This window comes from Rhinolophus ferrumequinum, chromosome 6 (assembly GCF_004115265.2).
Source record: "Rhinolophus ferrumequinum isolate MPI-CBG mRhiFer1 chromosome 6, mRhiFer1_v1.p, whole genome shotgun sequence".
Classification (NCBI taxonomy): Eukaryota; Metazoa; Chordata; class Mammalia; order Chiroptera; family Rhinolophidae; genus Rhinolophus; species Rhinolophus ferrumequinum.
The window spans coordinates 34,417,630-34,429,858 of record NC_046289.1 but is presented as its reverse complement, the minus strand read 5'-3'; the positions used below and the strand labels follow the sequence as shown (position 1 = coordinate 34,429,858).

The window sequence follows — 12,229 nt, the reverse complement described above, 5'->3', positions numbered from 1 at the left end:
GCTAAATACAGAAAACAGCACTTTATCATGATTTCTATCACTGAACAGTAGAAATCACCATTAGAAGGATATTCTTTAGGACTCTTAAAATTAACCAATGATAATGTTGCTGTAGACACACATGTAGATGAAAAGGCCAACTAATAACAAGGAGAATTTTTACACTGAGAATATGGGAAATTTGTTTAAAGTTAGATACATGAATTATAAAGCTAAATTAATTGTTAAACTGCCTTTAACTGCAATTTAAATAATCCCTACTCTGAGATTTTTTTTTTATATATATAGATGTCAGCTTGGGGCACCTGAAGTTGAAAACAAAAAGATAGTGGGGGAACATTACTATACTATCAATACTAAGAATCTTTTTAAAAATTGCCTCTGACCCAGGATAATTTGGTACTAAAGAATTAAAATTACTTAAGGCTCCAGTGTACAATTTTTTAGAAATTTAGCTTTAGCTTCTCATATTACCTGATCTGATGACACTTCTGAATCAAATATAGAAGAATCAAATAAATTCAATCCAGGTGATCTAGAAGTATAACTCATAAGAAAAGAAAGTCCAGGGGATTCCTTTTGTGCTTGACCTTCAGGCATTATATTTCTATTTCTGTTACAGAGAAATAAGAAATCACCAAAATGTTAAAAATATATTATTAAATATTGCAGACTGGAAAGCATCATAAGAAATGGCACAGAGGTAAGAATTAGTAGAAAAAAGAAGGAAGTAGTTATTGAAGGGACAAACCTATGAAGAAAAAGATAGTTTTAGGTGGTGAACAATGTTACAGTAAAACAATGAATTTTACAGAATAATAATAATTCCTACTGAGAGTATACTGTCAGGCTTTATTCTAGGCATTTCCATCAGCATTAACTTACTTATTCCTCCCAATAAGCCTGTGCAATAAGTACTATTATTATCACCTTCATTTTACAGAAGAGGTTTTGAAGCATAGAAAAGTTAAATGATTTGCTCAAAAGAATGTAAGTGCTAGAGTGGGGATTTGAATGCAGCAATCCAGAGTCAAAGTCCAAACTCTTAACTCGGATGCTACTATATTGTCCCCAAGATCTTGAAACTCAGTCATAAGATTTTTGGTCTTGATGAGAAGCCAGCCATTACAGATTGCTGCATTAGGGTGTTAAACCATAAAATGATTTGTGAAAAATAATTAGACAAAACAGTGTATAATAACACAGTGGTTAAAAGCATGGATTCTGGAGGCAGAACTGCCTAGGTTTGAATCTCAACTCTATCTCTAATATCTAATGAATTGTAGCATCTGTGATTGTTTCCTCATCTGTAATATAAGGATAATAATGTACTTACAGCTCATAAAGTTGTTGTGAACCTTAAATGAGCAATATTTATAAAATTCTTAGATACAGCGCTGTTAAGTTTGTTAAATATAACAGAAGTCTGAAGATAACTTTCATAACTACCTCCATGACCATTAATGAGTCACTTAACTTTATAGATCGGTTTTCTCATCCATAAAAAAGAGGTTTTAGCATATGATTGCCACATCCTTTTATATTTTTCAGATTTGATGAGTTCCACTTTGAACATGCTGTGTTTGTGTCAACAGCATGACATTCGTATATATAACTCTTACTAGCAATTTAAAAGATAGCAATAGAACACAGGTGAGAGATTCCTGATGAAGTGAAATCTGACATATGTTTTAGAGAAATCTCAGGGTTCAGCATTAAGGAAGGGATCGAACTAAACAAAAAGGCTAAAACGCAACACTGTTTTCTTGGCTGCAAACTATATATCTATGGTTTCCAAAGTTAATCATGTTAGAGATATTTAACCTACTGAGGTTCCTTAACAGAACAGCAATCTTGCTAGACCCTACAATGTACGGAAAAATGACTGCTGAAACATTTGATGATGTCCACAACCTACCAATGGGATACCAGCTTTTTAGCTTCTATAGTTTTTTTTTTTTATCCTTTGGGAAAAATCTCAAATGTACATACTATTTAACTAGATAAGTACTCAGGATCTATGCCATATTCAGTTAAATGCTGCAGGAAAAAATTGGGAAGAGGATCTATGAAGTAAGAATAGCAGAATGTTAGCAATTGTTCAAACAGGGTAATAGGTACATAGGTTCATTATACTAGTCTTTCTCTCCTTTGTATATTTGAAATATTCCATAATAAAACTTTTTAAAGTTAAAGGTACTAGACATTTTACTATTCTTATCAATTATTTATACAACTCAATATGTAGATTATATTTATAATTATATATAATTATAATTATTAATTTAAATCTTACATTTCAAATGAGGGCGTTTTAGGACACAGTAATTTCTCCAAAGATTCAGGTGTTTTCACAGATTCAGGAGTTCTTAAAAATGAAGGAATTTCAGGAGTTCGTGGAAAATCCTCAGCCCTTTCTTCTACTTCATCATTATTCTCTCCTGGCATCCCAAGATGATCTTCACATATAACCTGAAAATTCAAAGTAACAGAAAACTATAAAAATGAATGTTATTGCATTAATAAACTCACATAGATAAAAATGTGAGGTGGAAAACACCATATTAATCTATGATGTGATCACTTCATAGGTAAAATAAGTGAAATAAGAATAACTGGTGAAAGTGATACCAAAATATATCTATCCAAAACATGGCAAAATTATTTTTAATTTTCTAAGTTTTCTTTTTCTTTCCAGCTCCACCTACTCCCTGCCTGAAAAGATAAATGATAATCAGAACATACTCAAAACGATGAAGAAAAGTGATTAGGAATGATTTTTCTTTTAAAGTTCTATAGCATGCTCTGGCTCAAAAATTGCATATGGTATCGTCTTGAACGGGAGAAGTAATTTATTTCTAAGCAATCTCGCTCTCATTGGTTATGTTCTTTGCAATTTTTTGCCCTTATAAATTCATTACACTACTTTCTCTGCAAAGATTGAGAATCTGAATAACTAATTTTCCTTTTTATGATTCTATAGACTAGGAATATGATTTCTCAAATATGTCTGTTATACCAAATCCCATTACAGAAACAGTTTGGGTCCCTCCATCAAAATAATTTAAATGTGCCTTTTACCTGATTTCTTTACAGCAGTATACTACTATGTTGTTTCTCTTTAACCCTTAGTAGCTATGGTAAAGTTGGTATACATTGTCTACATCTATCACAATGAAAGCTTTCTATTATTAAAAATTATTTTGAAGATATTTTTGTGGTAACCACTGGTTTTAAACTGCCTTGGCAAATCATTCAATCTTACCAAACAAAATACTTTTCTTCAGTTATGATTTAATTGTGGTGTCAATATACATAGTGAATTATTAGTAAGAACTTTTTGTATATTTTCATGTAAACTTTTTGTAGCTTCAGTTTTTAATCTAAAACTCCTCTAAGGAATAGATTCTGTAATACCACAGCAACATGATTACTAATACGGTAACCTCTAGACCTCAAATAAATAATCTTCATTATACTAAATCTGAAATTAAAATGGAAAAAGAATGTTTTAAACTGGAATATTTTGCTTAGAAATTAGAAACCAAACATTTAACTTACTTGTGAAGTACATTTTGATTCTCTCAAATGTCTTACTGTCCCTTTATCTCCACACTCAGCATCTGTTTATTATAGGAAAACAAACTATGTTTTTCTTTTTGCACTTTAATTATACATAAAACATAGTAGACCATTACCAATATTTAACTGTTTTTGACCTACATAAAGGCAGTTTCATATAATTCAACCCAATACATAAAGATAAGTATAAAACCTATGTGAATAGTTTAACAAACAAAATTATAAGGCAAATACCCATGTAACCACCACCCAGGTGAAGAAATAGAATATTACAAGTACTCCAAAAGGCTTTCTATTCCTCATATCCTCCTCCACAGATATAATCAGTATCCTGACTTTTGTATCAAATCATTTCCTTGATTTGCTTTATATAGTTTTACTACCTAAGCAATAGTTTATTTTTCCTTGTTACATGAAATAATAATCTATGTGCCCTTAATTTTACTTTTTTTGTTTAGCATGTGCTTGTGAGATTCATATATATTGCTGTACATAAATATAGTTTGCTTACCTTTACTGATGTAAAGTATTCCATTGTACAAACACAACACACTGTCTCTATCCATTATACTGCAAATGGGCATTTGAGGTGTTTCTGCTTTGAGGCTATTACATTCTTTTATATATACTTGCATGTACATACCTGTATTTCTCTAGGTAATGACCTAGGAGTGGAATTACAAGGTATAGGGGTATGTTTATCTTCTATTTTACCAGCTGTTAAACTATTATATTTTCCAAAGTTTAGTTTCCAAACTAGTTACCAATTTTTGTTGTGGCAACTGGCCCTCCCGAGCTACCCTAGGAAATCATTCAATTTCACCCGACAAAATTATTAGCTCCAATTATAATTTAGGTATGGTCTCACTATACGGTCATTTATAAATGACAGTTCCTACCAATAGTTATGAGAGTTCCTATTTTCCTATTGTCCTAAATTCTCATCAGTACTTAGTATTGCCAGACTTTCTGAATTTTGCTAATCTGGTGGATGTATAATGATATATCATTGTGGTTTTATTTTTCAGTTTCCTGACTTGCTGAGCAACTTTTCTATGTTTATCTGCCACACAAGTTTCTCTATTTAAAGTGCCTATTCGTGTATTTTGCACCTATTTCCAACTGGGTTGTCTGTCTTTTCCTCCTGGTTTGTCGAAGTTCTTTACACTTTTGGAAACTAGTCCTTTGACAGTTTTATATATTGAAAACATATCATTTTGCCTTCCATATCTTTTTATGTCTTTTGATGACATGGTGACTTACCTTCTATTATTTTCATGAATAAAACTTCTTAATTTTAATATGGCAAAATTTATCATTCTTTCTTTTTAATTCTTAAGAAATCCTTTCTTATCTTGAATAGGTGTTTTTTTATTTGATCATCTACAAGCTTTATAGTTTTGCCTCTTGCACTAAAGTCACAACTATTATTCTCACTACATATTAACTTCTTTGAAATATAGGCTTGGAAATTATTGAAAGAGTCTTTTCTTCTTCTGAGATAATTATATGCCTTCTTAAGTATGAAGCCTCATTATATATTTTCAATGGCAGCTAGGACTGTGCCAGATATATGCATTACCCCACAAAACTGTACTAGGGATATACTGTTCCTAGAGATTATCCATTCCTTCCTTGTCTAACACTCTGTCAGCTTGACATGTATAGACGATTATAAACAGGTGGAACAGATCACCTGTGCATATAAGATACAATTCTTTATTCCAGAAGCAAGCAGGAAGAATATCTAACTGCGTGGAATAAGCATATTATATTGGTTGAGTCTTATACTGAGAATGGGAGAAATAGACTCACAGTATATCACATGACCATTTTGAATATGCATATATTTACAGAATTTTTATATTTCCCGAATGAGCCATTTTTAAATTTCAAAATAAAAGTCAGTAATCCACATGCTACAGACAAGAAGAGGCAAAGACATTTATATAGCCTAATGAGTGGAATAATTACTATTCGTTATTGGGTTACTAAAATATACATATATGTGTATGTGATACATTACATATTTTATATACACATACATTTATACATATACATATATATACATAGACAGAGAATGAGTTGGTATTTCAAAGTGTATCAAAGTTCCAACAGCAAGTTGATTCTAGGATTATAAACTCATACATATATATCCTGTGACCTTCCTATGATTTTATTCAAAGAAGAAAATCCAAGATAGTAAAAGATTTATATAAAATACAGTAGCATTATTTACAATAGCAAAAAAACTGGAAGCAGAACATTCAAAGTGAGAGAATGGTTAATTATAACATATCTATACAATGGCATATTATACAGTCATTACAAATAAAATCTACTTAATAGTATGGAAAAAAATACCCTCAACAGTGTATCAAATAGAAAGAAAAGGATACAAAATGACATACACAGTATACTTCAAATTTGTGGGAAAAATATAAAAGAACAAAACATACAAATGCATAGAAAAAAAATCAAGAATATACACCAGTATGTATGGAGTTGTTTATGTCCAGGTGGTGGTATTTTTGTATCTTTTATATATTTCTCTGTTTTCCAAATTTTCTACAATGAAATGTATTTGTTTTATATTTAGGGAAAATGTATTTAAAAACCAGGCAGGCATTGTCAGTTAACCAGAGAGGCAAACAATCCAAATAATTTATTTGAGTAGTATGAAAACTTGATACAATTTGTAACTTTTTAGGAAAAATGTAAACAGCAAATACCTGTCTCTCCTTTTTCAAGCCACTGATTGCAATTTGATTGTTTCTGCAAGGTTAACAATCTAAAATACAATAAATATAATTTTATATTATTTGCTGAGTTAACAAATTCTTCCAGAAATTTAAAACATTTTCTTAGTTTTAAAAGTTACCTGAATGGCATAAAATTTTGTGAACTTTTAACAGCCATAACATGTGAACATTTTGACTGGTTATTCACAGCAGAGTCATTAAATTCCTGAACAAAAGAAACTAAGCATTAGAGTAGGCTACACAAAACAATAAACATGTTTGGTTTTCCATGGCTACTCAGAACTCTCCAAGAGCACTGTCATCCTCATCATCATCACTATTATTATCAGTATCAATAACAACTACAAACATTAACTGAAACCACTACATACAAAACATTAAATCAAATACTGGGAAACAAAAATGGTTTGACTCTCAAGGAATTTGATGTTTTTTACAAGTATAATAACTATGCTTGGTAGTATTTCTACATTTAAGGTAAACTTAAAAATTTGATCCCATATTCATGACTAATCAAGTGAATCTTACCATTTTCTAAACTGATTAGCTAATTTCTGTCTTTCTCTCTATCCTCTATAATCTCTCAAATTGAACATAGGAAAGCAAAACAGCAGGTTAAAATATTAAAGCCTAAAACATTTTTTTTACATATGTATGAAAGAGCTAATATTACCTTTTGAATTTTAACTAAATATTAATATCTAAACCACTGCTTTACTAATGTTTGTATTGTTTCAAGTTTCTCATTCTCCCTAAGTCACTCATTTTGAAGAGTTCCTGATTCTTATTTGACCCAAAATGAAATATATTTAAATAGGCCACTATTTAAATACAATAGCCACTGGTCCTAATTTTGTCATCTTACTGTGTTTTGGATCACAGGAAAACACCTTGTCCCTTAAAAAACACTGGTCTCTTAAAAAATAAGTGTCGTTACTGTTTTGATGTATGTTTTAAACATACACGTTTGTATATATGCCTCCTGGTACAAGTATTTGTTTAGAATAGATGCCAAGAAGTGAAATTGCTATGCGGATTTTTATTTTTTATTGGTACTGTGAACCAGTCCTCTAAAGTAGTTGTACCAAATTATAACTCTCACTATTGTTGACCTCACTAGATATTACCAAATGTTTTGATGTCTGCAAATCTAAGTGAAACTAGGTAACTCGTTGGTTTAATTTACATTTCCCTATACTCCCGGCATCTTGTTATGTTTAGGGCCCTTTGTCTTTCCTTTTCTATAAACTACCTTATCTTTTGCCCATTTTTATTCTTTTTTAATTACTTTTCAAAAATTATGTATTTCTTAACATATTAGATTCTGGATACCAATCCCCAGCCCATTCCACCATCATCTTTCAACTTTGTTAGTATCTTTTGTCACAGAGAAGTTTTTTATTTTGATGTAGTCCACTGATCAGTTTGTCTTTTCTTGTTCCGCGTTGTTGTAATTACTGCATTTTGATAATGTTTAAAAATGTTTTGGGATGATGAAAATGTTCTGGAATTAAACAATGGTGATGGTTACACTACTTTGTAAATATACTAAAAACCACTGGATTGTATACTTTAAAATGGTTAATTTTGATATGTGAATTATATCCCAAAAACAAAAGTTTAAAAACAAATATTGTGATATCTGGTAATATAAGTCTCCCTAATAGTCTTTTAAAAAATCTTTTATTTTAAATCTTTACTTAAAACCATTTATTCATCTGTTAATGTAGTGACTCACACTGATAGATTTTTCTAATGTTAAGCCATCATAACATTCCTTGGGAAAAGTGAAGATAGCTACTTTTTAGAATTGGTTGAAATATCCTTTTTGTTCTAGTAAATGGTCAATTTTGGTGAATACCGCAAACAAAAATTTAACTGAATTCCATGTATGTTAAGCACAAAGTTTGCTAATTGTGTTATTCAGATCCTGTACATCCTTACTTATTTTTTATCTACTTGATTTTTTTCTGTGGCAGAAACTGCCAGTTTTCGATCCTATTCAAAATCTACTTTCCTTCTGTGTTCTCATTTAACAAACAAAAACAAAAACAATGCCATCTGTATTTCTCAACCTCTCCACAAATAGGAGTAGCCATGTAACTAAGTTCTGGCCAATGAAACATTACCACAAATTGTTTAAGAAGCTTCCAAGAAAGACCTTTAAAAATAGGGTTCAATCAGCTAGCCTCTTTCCCCTTCCTCTTTCCTGCCTGGAAGGAAGGTATGATGGCAAAGTTGCAATGGTTAGTTTCTGACTATGATTTGACATTGAGGCAAAAGCTTAGCATTTAAAGATAGCAGGAAAAGAAAGCATATATAGAGTCTGAGAAATAATGAAACTGTGGAGATGATGCTGTCAGCCCTGATAAGTGAACTTGAGTCACTTTAGAAATGCATGGCAGGCAAGAGAAAAATAAGTGTTTATCTTGTTTAAGATGCTATTATTTCATTGGTTTGCTTTTGTAATGTTTTACATGTAGCCAAACTCAGAACAGCAAACTCAGAACAATTGAACTGGGGGTTCAATTGTTTTCTTTCAAATTTTACTTATTTGCTTTCTGTATTTTGAAACTGTGTAACTTGGTACATTGTGGTTATGACTTTTTGGTGAATTATTCTTTTTAAAAATATGAAATATGTTTATCCCTACTAATCTTTTTTATCTTGAATTCTGTTTTATATGGCAGTTACATCTGCTTTGGTTTTGTTTGCATTTGCGTGATATGTATTTTCCATATTTTCAGCCTGCATTTGTCAGGTTCTAACAGTACAGAGCTGTATTTTGTTTATATGTTCCATAGGAACACTTATGTCACATTTTTTATTATTACTGATTTGTTCAGAATTATTTTGGGCATCTTATTTGTCTTCTATTTATATGCTTTCTAGCTGTTTTATTTTTCCTGCATTTTTCTGTTGGACTGATTAAGTTTTCTTTGTTTCATCTTTTTTCTCCTACTGTTTTAAAACTTACCCATTCCTTTTCTCTCCTATTGGTTACCCTTAAATGTTTAACATACGTGCATAAATTCAATTTTTCCAACCATACATATTCATATCTGCTCCCTACCTCAATCCCCAAACAAAAAAACTTGAATAAACTTTTGTTTCCCTCATTTATCTTTCCACCTTCATCCCATATTGATATCACCTGGAATTTTAGTACCAGATTTTTAAGTTTTTATAATTAATACATATTTAGAATTAAAAATGCCTCACCAATTACTTTGGGCACCACTACCCCTATGTCTACGTGTATTAATTATGAATTAACGGAAAGCAATATTTTTCATAAGAAGTTCCTCTGGACTATTTTCAAGAATGGGAGAAGAGACATGTGCCATACCAGAAGCTAGCTTTCTTGGTGGTATGCTCCTTGTTCTTCACAAGCATCAAGAACCACCCAGAGTACCATCTATCTCTCTAACCCAAGCTCCTATACTCACTGCTTTCAACTGGAGACAGTCATCCCATTGCTGATGCCTGGCCTAAGGCAAAATGACTATGAGATGAATAGGTGTTAACTAAACTAACTCCCACTGAAGTAACCCAACTAATTACCCTATTCATTATTTCCAGACTTACACAGGTTGTATGAGTATTCTCCTAAGCAAGTACTGGGCCACAATTTCCTTCTTCAATCCAATCCTGCTTTCCTCCTTCAGAAATGTCTCACAGTTTTTAGTCTACTGGGTACAGAACTTGGAATTTTAAAATATCTTTTCTGTTATTTTTAGAGTATGTGAAAAGGCTCTAGCATATGATCAGGCTGCCATGTTGAAACTCTCTTAAGTTTTTTACACCCTGACGTTGTACTAATGGTTAATATATTTATCACACACACACACACACGCACACACACGCACACACACATCCTAAATGCAATACATTCACTGTCACTTAATGCAAGCAAGTATTTAATTTATACTAGTAAAAAAGAAATACCAACCTGTGTATTGTTTTCTTTTTGTCTGAAGTCAATATTGGCAAGCTTTGACTGCTTCACAGAATTTTCCTCTTTTTTATCTAGGTTATTAAATTGTACAAATTCAAATCAATTCCATAGAGAGAATTAAATATCATGCCCAACATTTAACCTAAACTTGTCATTTAAAAAATCAGGTAACATCAATACTTAACTTAAAACACAGAATTATGAAATTATTACATAATTCTTAGTTCTTACTATATAATAGCTATTACAATAATTATGAATGTAAAATAAAAACCAGCTGACAAAACTATATCTTTATAATGGGGAAACCAAAGAAGACAGAATGTTGATATTAATGATCAGGGAAGAAAAACAGCCAATGTAGTTAATCTAATACAATGTATTTAATCTAGTCTGCAGATCCATTGAATGAAACATGATTCAAATACCTCAGTGACTAAGTCACAAATATCATTAACACAAGTCTGATATCCACTTTAATCACATATATTGATAATACAACTTTTCAAATAAAAAATATGTAATTATCCATCCTCTTCTGACAGCCACACGACCAAACCCAAACACTTTTTTTTTAATGTAAAGTGAATGATTTTTCTCTCAAAGAGAAAAAAGTTAGGTATAAAAGGTATATATCTTGTTCGCTCTCAGGAAAAATAAAAGTGGTACTTTCCTAAGTCTATAGGTCTCTAGTACTGTTTGTTCTTGGTTACACCAAATGATAACTAAAATTGCTTTTTTCTGTTTCTTCTATGTGTTTGTAAAGAAGACTAATTTACTGAATAATAGATACTGTACCTATAACTCGTGGTTCTGAAGAATGCATATTTATTGGTCTGACTAATTTCTGAGGTTCATATGGAAGAAATAATTGACTGTTCTGAGAAGTTTTATTCAATGTAAGTACATGTTGTTCATCTTTTTCAAAAATTCTAAAGAGAATAAATTACATTAAATATTTGCTAAGTAAAAAATTAACATATATTAAAGTAGAATAGATATTTAGATACGATATAGTTAAAACTCCTTATTTCACGATAATAAAACAGTTGCAGAGAATTTAACAGATCTGCCCAATATTATTAAATCACTTACTAGTGTCACAGGTAAAACTTTTCCTGATTAAGTCCAGTGCTATTCTTAGTTTACCACACTCTTTTTAAAAATGTAATCACTTTAAAAGACTTTCTAAACATGTCAAAAATATTTTAAACCAAAACTTTATCCACAAATAGCATGCTTTAGATTTCAGAATAATTCAAACTTTAAAACGATTTATTTAGAAACAGTCAACTAACATGAAAATAGAAACCATTAAAACAAGATTACAATCATAAATGGGTCTTTTCTGTTTTTTACTGGAAGAATAATTTCATTGACTACTTCCTAAATTAAAGAAATAATTTTAATTATTGATAGTTAAATAATGATATTATTTGATAACTATCAAAATACATATTGAGTAAAAAGGACTAGTTATATAAGTTCCTCTCAATATAGAGAATTTTATATTAAAAATTTGTCAATAAAGTGAAATTCTGTACATTTACCTTGTTTTCTAATCAATTTCACTGCAAAATTAAAAACACATTACCATGGTAGTGGAAGAATCAAGAAAATAACAAATCCAAGGAAGTGGGTTCAGGGAAATTAACTTGGGAGAGGAATGTGTTTAAAAATCAGGATGAAAGCAATGGAGCCTGAGGAGAGGAATTTAAGAAAAATGAAAAAGGGTATGGGCAGAGGAGAAAAAGTAGAAAGTTTATCAGAAATAGCAACACTAAAAAAAAAAAAAAAAAGAAAAGAAATAGCAACACTAATACATTGATTTTTCCATCACACAATAACAGACAAAATCAATCTTTTTTAAAAAATGTCTCCACCACTGATATCTATTTTATCACCATTAGGATGAATGACAAGGAAA

General features: G+C 30.7%; 1 protein-coding gene across 1 annotated transcript in view; it reads right to left on the bottom strand.

Annotated features, from left to right (window-relative positions):
- The window catches only part of C6H14orf39 (chromosome 6 C14orf39 homolog), a 43,382-nt gene that overhangs the window by 12,751 nt on the left and 18,402 nt on the right, over nucleotides 1-12,229 (bottom strand). Inside the window, exons 9-15 of the mRNA XM_033109165.1 lie at nucleotides 11,101-11,234; nucleotides 10,297-10,373; nucleotides 6,464-6,549; nucleotides 6,315-6,373; nucleotides 3,562-3,623; nucleotides 2,297-2,472; nucleotides 475-619 (exon numbers count right to left, since the gene is read on the bottom strand). Coding sequence (XP_032965056.1) covers nucleotides 475-619; nucleotides 2,297-2,472; nucleotides 3,562-3,623; nucleotides 6,315-6,373; nucleotides 6,464-6,549; nucleotides 10,297-10,373; nucleotides 11,101-11,234 — 739 coding nt within the window. The remainder of the gene's footprint in view (nucleotides 1-474; nucleotides 620-2,296; nucleotides 2,473-3,561; nucleotides 3,624-6,314; nucleotides 6,374-6,463; nucleotides 6,550-10,296; nucleotides 10,374-11,100; nucleotides 11,235-12,229) is intronic.